The sequence below is a fragment of the Urocampus carinirostris genome, chromosome 14 (genome assembly GCF_059441175.1).
Source record: "Urocampus carinirostris isolate Australia breed hairy pipefish chromosome 14, RoL_Ucar_1.0, whole genome shotgun sequence".
NCBI lineage: Eukaryota > Metazoa > Chordata > Actinopteri > Syngnathiformes > Syngnathidae > Urocampus > Urocampus carinirostris.
Window position 1 is genome coordinate 39,804,477 of NC_142362.1, and position 17,428 is coordinate 39,821,904.

Below are 17,428 nucleotides of genomic sequence, written 5' to 3' on the forward strand. Positions count from 1 at the left end.
TCATTTTAGGGCAGTGGAGTTTTTCCGACCCTGTGTTGCTCACATTTTTGTTTTATTCTACTTTTAAAAAAAAATGTACCCGGCGTTTTTATTATATTTAAGTATATCCTGTCTTTTAATTAAGGAAAAGAGAGTTTAAAAATGCCATAGTGTTGGGGGGGCGCTTGGGTTAAATTTCGGGGGTGTTCAAGCGTCCCCCAAAACGGGGTAGTTACGCCCATGGTCTGTACGTGTCAGCGAGCGCGCGTGTGTGTACTTACTTGGGATTTGTTGTGTTCCAATAAATAGAATCCAAGATGAGTGCCCGACACATATGTGCTTTGAAGAGCAGAAAAACAACTCCGCAATTATATATCCACATCGACTCCCTCATGTTTAGAAAGATAGGTGCGGGAGTTTGTAAAAAAAATGACTTTGCTCCCCCTAGTACCCCGTTCAAGAGATTTTTCCACCGTCCAGGAAACCTCGTTTCTCAGCTTATGATCCTGATCCTGCCCCAGAAAACACCCCAAGCGTTCTAGCGCATGATCAGAATGAGACCTGATGCGTTGATTCACAGCCGTCTGTCGATGTACATTCCTCGGAACGAGCGAGTCTTGGGATAAATCCTCTTTGTCTGACTGCGGCAATTCGCATCCAAATGCACAAAAAGGAGCAATGTGAAAAAACGAGCTGGGACTAGCAGTAGAACGGAATAATGGGGCCTCTTTTAGATGGATCCGATGGTGGGAAAAAGCTAAAATTAATGTCTGGGGGGGGGGGGGGGGGGGGGGGGAAGAAAAACAAAAATGAGCAGAAATGAAGAAAATGACCAAAAATGGGAATGAAATAAACGAAAAGTGGAAAGTGACCCTAAAATACGTCCACAAGAGGGTTGCGGTAGGTAAATACTATATTGACAATCAGTTGCGACCAAATGCGGACGAGGTTTGAATGGATCAGACTGCTTGCCTGGCTCGCGGCTCAACCTGGAAGGAAAGTCACTGAGAGACGCCAAATGAATATATCGGGTAGCCGTGTGTCCTTCGCGAACGAAAAAGCTTGATGAGCTAGCTCACCGTTAACCAGGACTGGGCTCCCTTTGAAAGGCTCTTTCTTACTCTCTATCTCACTCTTTGTCTCTCTTTCTGTCGATCTTTCTTACTTTCTCAATCTCTGTCTCATTTTTCTCTCACTTTTTCTCTCTTCTTCTTTCTCTCTCTGTTTCTTTTGCTCTTTTTCTCTCTCTCTGTCTCTTTCACTCTCTGTTTGTCCCTTCTTCTTGCTTCTTCTTTTTCCTTTCTCCTTTTCTCTCTTTCCTCCCTTTCCCTCCCCTCTTTCCCATCTCGTTTTCTCCATCTCTATTTCTTTACATTTCTTTCTTTATTTATTTATTTCTCTCTTTATTCCTTTCTCTCTTTCTTTCTTTCTTTCTCTCTTTCTTTCCTTTTTTATTTATCTCCTTCTCTCTTTCAATTTCTCTCTTTCTTTATCTCTAGTTCCCTCTTTCTTTCTCTTTCCCTATCTCTCTCCCTCTCGCTGGCTATCTTCCTCTCCCGCCATTTCTTTTTCCCTCTCCTCTCTCTCTCTTTCTTTTCTCTTTCTTTCTCTTACTTTCAGTCTCTATCCTGTTTCTCTTTCGCTCTCTCTTCTTTTCTATCTCTGTCTCTCTCTTTCTTGCTTATTGTTTCGCTCTCTCACTTCTTTTTGTTCGTTCTTTCTCTCTCTCTCTCTTTCTCTCTCTCTCGCTGTGGCTCAATCTTGAAAGCGCTCATCACAGACCAATATGAGTGCTGTCATAATTATTATTATTATTATTATTATATCTGTGTTGTTTCCTTAGTACAGGGATTGGCAGGGGTTCTTCCAATGAGCCGCCAAATACCTAACATTCATTCATGTCAATAGGTGATATAAATGTCATATAATGGGTATTTGCTCACAGGGTAGCACGGTACAGTTAATAAATTATTTTGTTTGATAAAGTACTTCAAGACAGAAACTGCACTGCAGAAAAAACAAAATTAATCAAATAAAGTAAAAACCTTTCACAATTTATTTTTTGTTTTAATCATTATTTCTTTATTATTGTCTATTATGTCCCCAAAAAGGGAAAAAACTGTAACATCTTAAAAATATTATTTCCACTGGAAAATCATTTGTGCTCATTTCAAGTATTTATTTATCTAGATCAATAAGATAGAACTGTAGAAAAACTCTGAAAACAGGTTAAAGTAAATCGAAAATGAATTAAGAATTATTACCAAATATAACCCGAGTTACCTCCGGAGCCACAGTGATGACAAATTATGAGAACATTTTTGGTCAATTTCAAACTTAAAAAAAAAACCCACAGTGGTTAAAGAGTTTATTTTTAAACATTTTCGACGGATCGATTTTGTAATAATTACCATTACTACTACGACTAGAGTGTATACACTCTAGAATATATATATATATATATATATATATATATATATATATATATATATATATATATATATATATATATATATATATATATATATATATATATATACATATATATATAGTAGTACTAGTACCAGCAGTACTAGTAGTACTAGTCTATTACTAGTAGTAGTAGTAGTAGTAGTAGTAGTAAGAGTAATAGTAGTAGTAGTATTTGAGCCTTGGCTCCAAAAAAAAAGGTTGAAAAACACTGCGATAGTTTATTGTTTTTGCCCATCATTCAAATCACCGTTGTTGTTTTTTTTTAATTGAATCGGGGTTGGGGTTTTGTTTTTGTAACACTAGGAGGCACTAAATATTATAAATTGACCCTTAAAAATCTGAAGAACCATCTGGAAGCCGAAAGGGGGGGGGGGTTTAAGGGTTATTGTTCTATCTTCTTTATTCATTATCCATTATCCGTTATCGGTCAGTTCATAATACGCTACAAAGCCTAGGAGCCGGGACTCTTACTCTCAGCCAAAAGGCCAAGCTAAGGTCCTAGCCTTAAAGCCTTGATGCGATCATTGCGAATGCACCGTTCCCGGAGGTACTGCAATAACGGGCCGATGCGTGGAGTGAACAGAGCTCTTATTACGACTCTTTTCAGTGAAGAGAGCCGAAGGAGACGGTCCTTTAAAAAGCGTCAGAATTCCCCTCACTAATATTAGGTGAATATCGGGTTAACTAAAACCCCGCCCATAGGTGACGCTGATTGGTCCTGGGTAGGAGAGTCCACACAAGCCCATTGTCAGTAAAATAGGAGCGACTTGCTTGGTGAAAAGGAGATCCAGACGATATGATTAATTAACACACAGCACATGGGGGACCAATCCTCGCAATCATTTTTCAATTAAACAAAAAACGTTCAATTATTGGGTATCATCTTTGTTAGAGCTGTTCCGTGCATCTGCACTTTAACGTTTTCATTGTTGTCTGCGCATGGGAGAGTGGATCGGAATTTCGGTTTATTGTCTGTCAAAACATAAAAACCTGAGCATCATCTTCTAAACTGTGAATTCTTTCTCGTGGAGGACAAGCACGCAGCATCTCTACAATTAAGAGCAATTGTTAGAGGGCAAAAGACTGATTCAAGTATGTTAGATTTTTTTTTCAAAGAGCAATATCGCCTACTAGCGGATATACTACATCGAAAGATAAATATTTCTATTTCCTCAAGTTTTATGAAAGCAGGCTCCATTAAGTCAGTCAGAGTAAGTATTGAATCAATTGTTTTTTTTATCACAATTTTACACAATTGGCCTACTGATTATTTGCATACTTTTAGAAGGAGTGTGTGCGCCTTTGCATATGTGGGTTTGCTTTGGCAATCCACACAATGAATTTTAGCCAATTAGTCTTGTCTACACTCGAACAGCCTACACCCAGCTAACTCACGTTGAAAGGCGTTCAGCCCAACATAGGTGAGAAACTTTGGCACTTTTAAACTTAATTTCATTTGCGGTTGTGGATTGTGTTCATTTGACAAACCGTAATGGAAGGGTCTGTTGCCATTTGCCAGGTCTTGAAAAACCAGAACAAGGGGTGTGTGATACTGTGATTTTTGGTATCGATCCAAACAAAGCAAATACATCAATCAATACCGATCCAATTATCTTGCGACAATTTGGGATTTATATATCTTTTTGTTGTTGCTAAGGGCAGCACGGCGGCACAGTGGTTAGCGCGTGTGCGGCACAGTTCTGAGGTGATGCGTCTCTCTGAATTACTTCGGCCGCATTGGTCTTATCTATTATGGCTCCAATCACTACTGCGACTGCCGTTAGTGTAGCATCCTCGTCCACTTAGATTGGGGGTGGGAAACTATTTGGAGTAGCGGGTTAAAAAATTTGGCCAAGGGGCCGATCCAGGAGAACAAACCAATATTTTAATTTATGAATAAATATACATCAAGACATCTACATGTTTTATTTATTTACATCTCATCTCATTAGCTGCACCACTTATCCTCAGTAGGGTCGTGGGGGTGCTGGAGCCCATCCCAGCAAGCAGTGGGCAGGGGACACCCTGAACTGGTTGCCAGCCAATCGCAGGGCACACAGGGACAGACAACTCCCACGCTCATTCACACCTAGGGACAATTTGGACCAACCAATCCATCTGAAATGCATGTCTTTGGAATGTGGGAGGAAACCGGAGTGCCCGGAGGAAACCCACGCAAGCACGGGGAGAACATACAAACTCCGTAGAGGAAGTCCGGTAGCTGGATTTGAAGCCACACAGGTGGTTCCCAAGACTGTGAACTGTGCCGCGTGTGCTGCCCTATTTATTTACCAATATATATAAAGGGCAGCATGGTGGCGCAGTGGTTAGCGCGTGTGCGCCACAGTTCTGAGGTCGTTAGATCAAACCTCCTGTGTGGAGTTTGCATGTTCTCCACGTGCTTGCGTGGGTTCCCTCCGGGCACTTCGGTTTCCTCCCACATTCCAAAAACATTCGTGTCAGGTTAATTGGCCGGTCCAAATTTTCCCCAGGTCTGAATGGGCGAGCAATTGTCTGTCCCTGTGTGCCCTGTGACTAGCTGGCAACCAGTTTAGGGTGTCCCCTGCCCACTGCCCGAAGATAGCTGGGATGGGCTCCAGCACCCCCGCGACCCTACTGAGGATAAGCGGTGCAGATAATGGATGGATGAATAATTAGTTGGTTTTGAAACACTCACAATTAAAGCAAAATAATATATACGGTCCCTGTTTTAAGCATATATTTTAATTTATGAATAAATATACATCAAGACATCGACATGTTTGATTTATTTACATCTCATCACATCTCAAACCAGAGTGCCCTGAGGAAACCCACGCAAGCACGGGGAGAACATATAAACTCCGCACAGGAAGTCCGGTAGCTGGATTTGAACCCACACAGGAGGTTCCTAAGACTGAACTGTGCCGCACATGCACTAACCACTGCGCCGCCGTGCTGCCCTATTCATTTATATATATATTTTAAATTGTGTGGAGTTAGCATGTTCTCCCCGTGCTTGCGTGGGTTTCCTCCGGGCACTGTTCTATATATATATATATATATATATATATATATATATATGTATACATATACAGTGGAACCTCGGTTTTCGAAAGCCTCTCAGTTCGAACAAATCGGTTCTCGACCAAAAATTTCGAGAAATTCCTGCTTCGCTTTTCGTTCAAAAAATTGGAGTTTGAACGCTGGTACGCTAGGGGCGACGCTGAGCGGCGTACAAGTGTAGATTGCCCCCACCCCTCGTGAAGAACTGTTGTCACGGCAACGCGCACTCCTTTTCTGTAGCCTGGGTTAGCTTCATGTTTACGTTCATGGTAAGCCTTCAAGGATTTGGAACGGATTAAAACAATTTACATTACTTTAAAAAAAAACGGCTTCGGTGATCGTACAAATCGGTTTTCGTACAAAGAAATGGAACGGATTATGGTCGAGAACCGAGGTTCCACTGTATATATATATATATATATATATATATATATATATATATATATATATGTATACATACATACATGTTTGTTTGTTAGTTTATTCAACCAATTAATCTTCACATAAAAATCATCGGAAGTTGTCTCGGCTCAGTGAGAATTTTAAAATTTAACAACATTCAACATTCCGAATATAAAACGAAAAACAGAAATTACAATTTACAATTATTAAAAATTCGGACATCACTTGGGTAAAAACTGTTAGTAAACCTTTTAGTACCCTTGAATGACTTCAAGCGTCTACCTCTCCGTAACGATATATATATAGATTCCAGGGATGGCCCACAATCTTTTCCGCTGTGCGGATTACAGAATTGAACTTCGACAGATCTTTCTTTGTGATTCAACCAAACAACAATAGAATTTGCTAAAACACTTTCAATAATCGCACGATAAAAATTGACTAGGACTTCCTGATTAACATCGAGGAGTTCAACTTCCTTAGGAAGAAAGTTCTTTGGCGTGCCTTCTTTAGAATTTTCTCAGAGTTCAGTGCCCAGCTTAGATCCTCTGAAATAAAAGTCCCGAGAAGTTTGAAATGTTCCACCTGCTCGACTCTTTTGCCATTGATAAGTAAAAATTCCTTCTGGTTTTTGTTTTTCGTCCGAAAGTCAATAATCATTTCTTTGGTTTTGTCCAAATTCAATATCAAATCATTTCCATTGCACCATTCCACGATGTTATCCACCTGCCGTCTGTATGCGCTCTCATCATTGTTCATAATGTAACCAGAAACAGTAGTGTCGTCAGCAAATTTAACAACTAGATTGTTATCATCAATGGATTTGCAATCATACGTAAATATGGAAAAGAGACAAGGTGATAAAACACATCCTTGTGGGGTACCAGTGTTTAGAACGAGATCTTTCGAGGTGTGATTGTAATTTTAAAAATAATGTTATTGCTATATTGCATGATTGCTTTCCGACACTATTCACTTTTTCACTTGAGTCAAAATGTTGTCGCCATCATATAGATTGCAAAAGAAAGATCCATCGTACCGCTTATCCTCAGTCGGGTCGCAGGGGTGCTGGAGCCCATCCCAGCTATTTTCGGGGAGTGTATGGGGGACACCCTGAACTGGTTGCCAGCCAGATGCAGGGCACACAGAGACAGACAACTCACTCGCTCATTCACACCTAGGGACAATTTGGACAGGCCAATTAACCTGACATGCATGTCTTTTGGAATGTGGGAGGAAACCGGAGTGCCCAGAGGAAACCCACGCAAGCACGGGGAGAACATGCAAACTCCACACAGGAAGGTTTGGCAAAAGCAAGATGTGGCGTAAAAATGTAAACATGAAAAAAGTATCCATTGCTCTACTTTATTTAAAAATAATAATAAACGTGTGAGGGCGGCACGGCGGCGCAGTGGTTAGCGCATGTGCGGCACAGTTCATGTCATGGGAACCTCCTGCGTGGGTTCAAATCCAGCTCCAGACTTCCTGTGCGGAGTTTGTATGTTCTCCCCGTGCTTGCGTGGGTTTCCTCCGGGCACTCCGGTTTCCTCCCACATTCCAAAAACATGCATACCAGGTGAATTGGCCGGTTCAAATTGTCCCTAGGTGTGAATGAGCAAGTGAGTTGTCTGTCCCCGTGTGCCCTGTTCTGGAAACCTGTTCAGGTTGTCCCCTGACCACTGCCCGATGAATGCTGGGATGGGCTCCAGCACCCCCTCGACCCTACTGAGGATAAGCGGTGCAGATAATGAGATGAGATGAATAAATGTGTGTACCGTCAAATTAAAAATTAAATTAATAATTTTGCTGCTTAATGGCACTATCCATTCAAGAAACTATCAACTTTTATATTTCAGATAGTGTTTTGTCGCCATCAAGTGGACGTTATTAGAAAACAAAAATGTGGTGTAGAAATACTTTTACTTTCCCTTAACATGTGGAGAAGTCCAACTTTGTCTGTGATTGAAAGCATATTCCTCAGCCTTTTGGTGCTTTTGTCGGTCCAGACTACAGAGGGTTGTTGATATGATGGCTTTTGGAAAAACTCAAAATTGAAATATATGTTTCCGTTAGAAAACACCAAAAAAGTGTTGACAAATTGGGCTATCGCTAGGTCTGCCTTGCACATTTGGGACAGATTGTCAAAAGGCGGCAAAAGCAGATGTCTTTGGATCATTTTTTCCTTTATTCTTTGGTGGTTTACATCATGTTCTTCTCATTTTATGTTTATTGTGTAGAGATCTAATTTTAACATGTATTTATCAAAAAAATATACTGTACTTTTGCGGGGCTTGGAACGGATTATCGCATTTACGTTCAAAATCTCTATGAAGTATCCAGGTAACTAAGTCACTCCCATGGAGAGTACATTGCTTTAAATTATTATCTGTTTAATTCAAAATTTAATTTGGTGGTTACCTAATCGCCTAGCAGATAGTGCTGACGGTTTCTCAACCAAATTAATTCAACATAGTCTCATATTGTCTCCAGTATTTATCATGAAGGAAGCAATACTCTAAACATATTTTATTTTTGCTATAAATTATCGATTTAGTAATGTGGTGAGGGGCCATCTCTCCCTGGGAGGTGTGAGAATTCTCCCACCGTGGTCCGCTGCGTGTCGGAAGAGGCGACTCGAGTGGAGGGAGCGGGAGGACTGGGGATCCTCTCCCCTATCTCTACTACCTAAGAGACAGCAAGGCAAAGAAAGGGGGGCAGGAGACCAAAAGGTCTCGCAAACCCTAGTTATAGGGTCACTAAATGTGAGAGGATGTGGAAATAAAGCAACTGAGTGGAAGAAAGAGGAGATCGGAAGGATGATAACTAAGAGGAAAGTTGATGTGTTAGCCTTGAGTGAAACAAAGATGAAAAGACGAGTGAATTACAGCTTGGAGGTATGTATGGTAGAAAGTCTGGAGTTACGCGTGGAAATGCTAGAGAAGGAGTGGCTGTGCTTGTGAGTGAGAAAGGAAAGGAAAAACTGGTGGAGTGGAAAGAGATATCTTCCAGAATGATGTGGGTGAGGTTAAAGTGGGGTGTATAAGTATGGATGTTTATAAGTGCATATGGACCTGGTTCAGAAAAAAGTGCTGAGGAGAGAAAGGAGTTCTGGAAGGATTTGTCCAAATGTGTGGCAAGTGCGAAAGAAGGTTGGTAAGTGGTAAAGGTGACCTGAATGCTAGAGTGGGTGAGGGAATAGTTGAAAATGTGGTTGGTAGATATGGAGTATCAGGAAGAAATGAGAGTGGGAAGAAACTGAGTTATGCGTGGAAAATGAGTTGGTGATTGAAAATACATTGTTTAAAAAGAGGGACGTGAATAAGTATACCTTTTTCAGAGTGGATGGTGGTGAGATGGTGGACAGAGCACTGATGAATTATTTAGTGGTTAGGAAAGGGATGTTAAGTAGATTAGTGGATGTGCACGTTAACAGAAGTGAAATGACTGGTATGTCTGATCATTTTTATGTGGAAGGAAAACTGAGAATAGATGGATAGTGGAGGGCTTGTTATAAGAAGAGTGTGAGGGAAGAGGTGAAAATGTCAGTTGAATAAGGCAGAAAAGGAAAGAGAGTTTAAAGAGAGGATAGGGGAAGAGTATGAACGGATTAGTAGAGGTGGAGAGTGTGGAAATGGAATGGAAGTGGTTTAAAGAGGCAGTTTTGAGGAGTGCGAAAGAAGTCTATGGAATGAGAAAAGTTGGTCGAGGTATTAGAAAAGGAAGTAAATGGTGGAATGATGAGGTCTCAGAGGCTCTGACAGAGACAAGACCTGCCTTCTAGGAGTGGCTGCAAGATAAGAGTGGTGATGCGTATGAAAGGTATAAAGTGAAGAAAAGGTTGGTAAAAGCGGTAGTGAAGGCAGCGAAAAGGAAAGCAAATTATGAATGGTGTTGAAAGATAGGAGTGAACTTTGAGGAAAGGAGAAAAGTGTTTTGAGAAGAAGTGAAAAGAGAAAGAAAGAGTGTGTCTGGAAAGGAAAAGAAAGTGAAAGATAAGGACGGTAGATTGCTCATTAACGGTAGTGCAGTCAGGACGAGATGGGCTGAATATTTTGAGGAGTTGCTAAATGTGGAGGATGGGAGAGAAGTGAGAGTCGAGGCGATCAGTGGTATGGGGAGAATGCCCGTGTTGGGTGATTTAAATGTGAAGCCTGTGGAAACATGGGAGGTGCAAGAGACAGTGAAATAAATTAAAGGGTTGGATGGTTGTGCAGCTGAATGCTTGGAGAAAGGTGACACAGCTATGATTGACTGGTTAGTACGCTCGTTGAATGTATGCTTTTTAAGTGGTGTGGTTCCTGTTGATTGGTGTAGTGCATGTGTGGTTCTATTGTATAAGGGTAAAGGTGATAAGTATGAATGTAGCAATTCGAGAGGTATCAGTTTGTTGTCTGTGTTGTCCAGGTAAGCTGTATGAAAGAGTCTTGATTAAGAGAGTCTGACGAAAAACGGAGGAGGTGGTGATGGAGAAGCAGAGTGGTTTCAGGAAAGGAAGATGACGTGTGTATCAGGTGTTTGCAGTATGACAGGTGTGTGAGAAATATTTTGCAAAAGGTAAGGATGTTTATTTGGCTTTCATGGACTTGGAAAGAGCGTATGACAGCGTTGATAGAGAGGTGTTGAGGCAGGTAATGGTAATGTATGAAGTGGGTGGAAAGTTGTTGGAAGCATAGAAGAGTTTTTATGTGAACAGCAGAGCATGTGTAAGAGTAGGGAGTGAGACAAGTAGGTTGTTCCCTGTGTTGAATGATGTGAGACAGGGGTGTGTGATGTCACCATGGCTGTTTAATGTGTAGATGGATGGTGTGGTGAGAGAGGTTAATGCAAGAGTATTTGGCAGAGGTGTAGAGAGGATGGATAAAGGTGTGGCACGTTAGTCAGTTGTTGTTTGCAGATGACACAGCGCTTGTGGCTGATTCTGAGGAAACATTGAGAAGGTTGGTAATAGAGTTTGGAAGAGTGTGTGATAGGCGTAAGTTATGTGTGAATGTTGGGAAGAGTAAGGTGATGAAGTGTTCACGTGATGGAGTGGGCATGGCGTTAGAAATAAGGTAGCATGGACAGGTGCTGGAAGAAGTTGAAAGCTTTAGGTACTTGGGTTGTGATGTGGCTGCAGTTGGTAGAATGGAATGCGAGGTATTGCACAGTGTGAATCAAGGATGCAAGGTTTTGGGTACTCTGAGGAGAGGGATGAGTAAAAACAGTATGAGTATGGATGTTAAGAGGGGACTGTATGAGAGTGTGATTTTGACGACTGTGTTGTATGGTGTAGAGACTTGGAGCCTGAACGCAGATTTGAGAAGGAAATTAGATATTTTTGAGATGAAGTGTTTGAGGAGTATGTTTGGAGTGACAAGATTGGATAGATTGAGAAATGAAATTTTGAGAGACAGAACTGGAGTAGTAGTGGAACTGAGCAAGCGTGTGGATAAGAGAGTAGTAGGTCGGTTTGGACACATGGAGAAGATGGACGAGGAGCGGATGTTGAAGAGGATCTACAGAGCAGAAATAAATGGAGGAAGGCTGCGATTGACGTGGATGGATGGTGTTATGAGTGCACTGTAGGAAAGAGGTCTAAATATAGTGGAAGCTAGAGCGCTTGTTGGTGACAGGAATGAGTGGAGAGGTGTTGTAAAAGGATAGTGGGATGTTTAGACGCGTTATAAGGGATGGGCAGGGCACCCGTATTATGCGGCAGGGGTAAACCAGTGAAAGCTGTTGGGCCCTGCTGTTGAACAGAAGATTGTGTTGTGTCACCCTGACCTGAGTGACATGGCCGCTTTCTTGTGTCCCATTTTATCTGGATGGACGAAAGCATGACCAACTTAGGTGCCAAGGTGCTTAACTTGTTTAAGCATTTGGGTTGACCATGGTCAAAAATATCTTTGTGTGTGTTTTTTGCTACTTTTTCCCTTTTTTTATTTTCTTTGTTTTTGTATGTGTTTGTCTTGCTGTCGGTCACCCCTCTCGAGGGATATCACCAGGGTGGATACATAAATTATCTATCTATCTATTATTCAGTTTATTGATAATTAATTAATATTGTATCAGTCCAGAAGGAAACTAGTCGAGACATACAAATAAATAATGCATGTGTTTACATTTATTTACCTGACAAGGACAAATTGAAACACACAAAAGAAAAAAAGAAGACATTGTTGACGCAAGCCTGTGCAGTCTTCGAAAACAGAACAGGAAAATAAATTCAATTGCAATAATGAAATAATTAATCCGTAAAATCACTGTTACAACTCCTTGAAATGATCAGTAAATATTTTCATTACATGTCAGAAGTGAAATACTATCTGATCCTGCACCAAAGAGTTTGTTGTGAAATATTTTGTTGGGTTACCTTACAGCACCAAAAGAAGTCTCGGCCTTCTAAAGAAGAAAAGCAGCACTACATGCTCTCCAACAGATACATTGAAGGATGAATCAAACAAACCTTTTGCATATACAGTGGTACCTCCACTTATCAATGCCTCTACATACTGAAGTTTCAGGTTACAAAGTACACGGCAGGACAAATTTGCCTCTAGTTACAAAAGCGTCTTAGGATTCAAAGCCAAAAAACAATGCAGTACACGGTGCCATTTGCCGCGACCAGAAATCTACCCGGCAACTGAAAGGCAGAAATATATCATGTTTTTCCGCGTGTTCATTTTCTACGACCAGACAAAGTAATTGGACTTCGAAAAATAGAGCTGGAGAGAAATAGTTTCAGTTAAGGATATTTATTAATATGCACTCCGGACAAACTGATGAGGCAAGGTCCCTCCCGGCAAGATACCAGGAGTGCGTTCCCGCCAAAAGGAATCGATGAATGTTTTTTCCCTTCCCTCATAGTGAGGATGTTGTGCAAAAAGTGGAACATGCAGCACTAACAGACACTGAGAACTCAGAACTCACATTAGAAGGCAAAAGAATGAGCTCCCTGTACAAAGCTATGTCTTCAAGGTTGTATGATACGCTGACACATCGGAATACCATTACTTAAAGGACACTGATCAATAATTAAAAACTTCACTAAAATATGTGGATAAATATGTGCATTAACAAGCACTAAAATGAATAATGTGATTATCAAAGTAATGATTAAATGATAAACTCACATAGCTGGAAAACTCATGTGATAGTGACTACGTACTCAGTGACCTATATTCATCATCTAACACAACTCAGCGCATATATGTGAATCCTGGCATGCTTTTCGTATCTCCTTCCGACTCTGTCATTACCTCTGTATGCATGAATCCTACCATGCTCCTCGTGTCAGCTCCCTTTCTGCTCTGTAAAACGCCTACTAACTATGAAAAGACCCAAATGTTAGTTATTGGTCCCATCTCAATGTCGTGTCTTGTTCTCAAAAACTGCTCTGAACATTGACAAATGTAATATCACCCTGAGTGACTCAGTCAAAAACTTGGGTGTTTTATTTGACCCTGATATGACCTTTCAAACACACGTTAAGAATATTACTAGAACAGCTTTTTTCCATCTTCGCAACATTGCTAAAATTCACTCTATGCTGTCTCAGTCGGATGCAGAGATTATAATTCATGCGTTTGTTACCTCCCGTCTCAATGACTGTAATGCACTACTCTCCGGTCTCCCAAATTCCAAAATCAAGAGCCTTCAGCTGGTACAAAATGCTGCAGCGAAGCTTTTAACTAAGACAAGAAAGTTTGATCACATTACCCTGATTTTAGCTAACCTGCATTGGCTCCCTGTTACCTTAAGATGTGATTTTAAGGATCTGTTGGTAGTATACAAAATCCTGCATGGACTTGCTCCCTCAGATTTAATTTCCCCCTATGTTCTGGTCCGGAGCCTTCGCTCTGAAAATGCTGGTCTAATAGTGATCCCAAGAGCCAAGAAGAGATCTGCAGGTTCAAGAGCATTCTCCATTCGGGCCTCAGTGCTGTGGAATGCTCTTCTCCCTGAGATTTGATCTTCAACCTCAGTGGAAATGTTTAAAGACATGCAGAAAAGATGGGAAGGAGTAAAGAAAAGGAAGAGACTTTTTCTGGCCATCAAAACAAAGAGACGATAGAAAGGTATGAAAACACACATCACCGTGCAGGAGTTCAGAGACAGAAGGCAGCCATCATTCCATAAGCCCAAGGTTAAAGTTTGGCAATCTTCCATGAAGTCTCGGAATTTGTAAGAAAGGACTCACCCAGAAAAAGTATTGATTGGTCAGGCTATCGCTCATTATGATGACGTCTGCTGTCGCACATTTTAAGAAATGCAAGGCAAAAAACGGTGCTCAAGACCACTAAACAAGGAGGCCAGTTAAGTCAAGTCATTTTTATTTGTATAGCCCTATATCACGAAGAGTCTCAAAGGGCTTCACAGATTATTACACTATATTACACAGACTATTTTTCAGCCGACGAGAAGAGTAGGTTATTCATATACTATGGAGTAGAAGTGAGTTTTAAGCTTAGATTTAAACATTTCCACTGAGGTTGCAGATCGGATCTCAGGGGGAAGAGCATTCCACAGCACCGGTGCCCGAATGGAGAACACTCTCGAACCAGCAGAACACTTCTTTGCTCTTGGGATCACTAGAAGACCGGCACTCTCAGATTGTAGGCTTCGGACCGGGACATAGGGGGAAATCAGATCTGAAAGATAAGAGGGAGCAAGTCCATGTATGATTTTGTATAATACTAAGAGAACCTTGAAATCACATCTAAGGCTAACTGGGAGCCAATGCAGGTTAGCCAAAATCGGTGTTATGTGATCGTACTTTTTTGTCCTAGTTAAAAGCCTCGCTGCGGAATTTTGTACCAGCTGAAGAGACTTGATTCTAGACTTCGGGAGACCAGAGAGTAGTGCATTACAGTTAAAAGGTAAATTAATATTTTTATCCATTTTATTTTATGTTTTTTAACGGTTTGTGCCTCGTTAATTGTGCGGTAATCTAATTTTAAAATGTATTTGTTTAATGTGATCTTTTAAGATTTTTTTTTTAATATATACTTTTGCGGGAGTTGGAATTGACTTGTGCATTTACATTCAAAAGATGTTTCTACTTCCAAAGGTTTCAGGTTACAAAGCTACTACCAGAACAAATTAAATTTGTAAGTAGAGGTGCTACTGTACGCTCCTATACGAACATTTGACTTACAAAAAAATATACGAATAGATACCAACAAATATCTGAACATTGCTGTAAGTTAGATTTTGTATTGTGTACCTTTTCCCGAGTACAGGACAGTACTGTAGTGCTCCTTTCCGCCGCTACCTGCGTGTGGCGCTGTGAAAGCTCACCCAGCATCTACCCCGAAGAAGAAATCCGCTTATTCTTCAGAGTTTGTGTGTAAACATACTGTACTGTATTTCCAGCGCACTAGGAACTTATTAAAGAACTATTTTATTGTTAAATATCTTGTGTCCAAAGTGTCCCTAGGTGTGAATGAGCGAGCAAGTTGTCTGTCCCTGTGTGCCCTGCGATTGGCTGGCAACCAGTTCATGGTGTCCCCTGCCCACTGCCCGAAGATAGCTGGGATAGGCTCCAGCACCACCGCGACCCTACTGAGGATAAGCGGTGCAGCTAATGAGATGAGATCTTGTGTATCCATTCAATAGGGTTGGTGTAAAGTGTAAAGAGCCGTTTCATTTTAAATGAAACTGGGATAAGAACGCTTGATGCGGTTGAGAAAATGGTTGGATCGCTTTTTATCTGCAACTTTCTACCATAGAGGAGGAAGTCGCCTAACTCTTGAAGCTCATCTTCCAAAAGTAAATTAAACTTAACTTTATTTATCTTTATAGAGCATATTATTTTATCAAATGTTATTTATTTTGTACAAAACAATAGAGGTTACTTATACAAGCCTTAAACATACTTATATAGACTCTTTGTGATTAAGGGCTATTCAAATAAAAATGACTTGACTTAAACATAAATTCCAGACAAAAGATAGCACTGAAGCAACTTGTAATGACGCAATGTTGTATAAAAAATGATTTAAAAAAAAAAGTAAAATACTTTTATAAAACGGTGTCAAGGCGCCAGACCAGTATTACGATAACTATTAACGTCACAAGAGCCAATTCACTTCTTAAAATTGATTTCACATGCTAAGTGGCTCACATATCACACAACACGGCCAAGCGATAAGGTACAGTAATGAGTAGCCAACGCTTTCATTAATCGATCTTAATTCGTTGTCGCAGCCCGATAGGATAGTCATGTTTATTTGTTTAACCCTTAATCACAAGAAGTCTATGACCACGGTGTTTTGCTATTTATAAGTCCGCTTAACATTGCAGACATCCCGGGTTTGATTCCAGCAACCGGCCATCTTGTGAGGGGTTCACATGTTCTCTATGCCCTCGGGCACTCATGTTTACTCCCACATTCCAAAAAGCACAGCGAGGCCCACGACCCACATTTTTTGTAGATCTGAGATAATTCTAATTCATGTTTTTCCTGGGATCCCGTGCAAAACATGAAATTACTAATTACTAAGTAATTTGCTGTGTTTTTTTATTATATCATTATTGATAATATAATGATCTTCATCAAAAATTCTCAATGAGCAAAACCAAAAAACTGTTTTTTTAAATAGAGCTGTCCTCGTCAGGGCAACGGGTAGGGGGCAGTGACGCTTCAAAAGACAACGCCACAATGACAAACCACCAGAGCAGGCGTGTCGCCAACATTTTCACGCATTTTCTTTTCAATTTTCCTTCATTTATTGTGTGGGCTATGGAGTCTGACTGCCAAGAAATATGGCAATGGAAACCATTTCAAGCACTTCACCCAAAATTGAAGCATTTTCCTGACCTTGAAAAACATTTAAATCAAAGCATTTTCAAGGATATACACCAGTACGAATCTGTAGGAAAAGGTTGCGGACAACTGTCCTAAGGAAATCCCTGACGTTAGCAGACAAATGTTGAACAAATGACAATATAAATGTCTTAACCGATTTATTGGTTATTTGTTGTGACAAAAGGTAAAGAAGGAAACCTAGATACTGCATACCAACACACCCACCTCATGCACTCACTCATACAACCTTATACAGTACACAATTGCGCACACGTAAAAGGACACAGAAACAAACAAGCACTCGTTGACCCCAACCGATATCTTACCTGCATTTGGCAATCCGCAACCCTTCCAGGCTAACCAAGAATGTTGATGTACAGTTACTGTGCTAAAGAACATAAATGATAAGATAGTTTGGAATATATGAACAAGTAAGTGGCACCCCACCCCTGGAGGGAAAGAACCTGGCCTATTGAGTGAATGTGGCTCATTTTCCAAATGAGAATAATAAGCAAAACTACATTAAACTTTCACACAATCAAATGCTACGGGAACATTAATACTGCTAAAGAGTGAGAGAGAGAGAAACACAAAAGGAATTTCTCCCTGACTGTTCATTTTTGTTAGTCATGGACAGCTTGGGAGTGAAGATTCATCCTTACTGAAATTAAGGGATGTTCATTATAAATGAAATTCAGAAATGCTACACTCAAACAACATTCTAGAATGCACAACAAGGTA

At 40.6% G+C, this 17,428-nt stretch overlaps 1 protein-coding gene across 1 annotated transcript in view; it reads right to left on the minus strand.

Moving 5' to 3' along the window:
- efnb2a (ephrin-B2a) overlaps positions 1 to 755 on the minus strand; it is an 82,217-nt gene extending 81,462 nt beyond the window's left edge. The window contains exon 1 of the mRNA XM_088352969.1: positions 261 to 755. Within this exon, the coding sequence (XP_088209095.1) occupies positions 261 to 373 (113 nt within the window). The 5' untranslated portion in view covers positions 374 to 755. The remainder of the gene's footprint in view (positions 1 to 260) is intronic.
- Between the last annotated feature and the right edge of the window lie 16,673 nt (positions 756 to 17,428).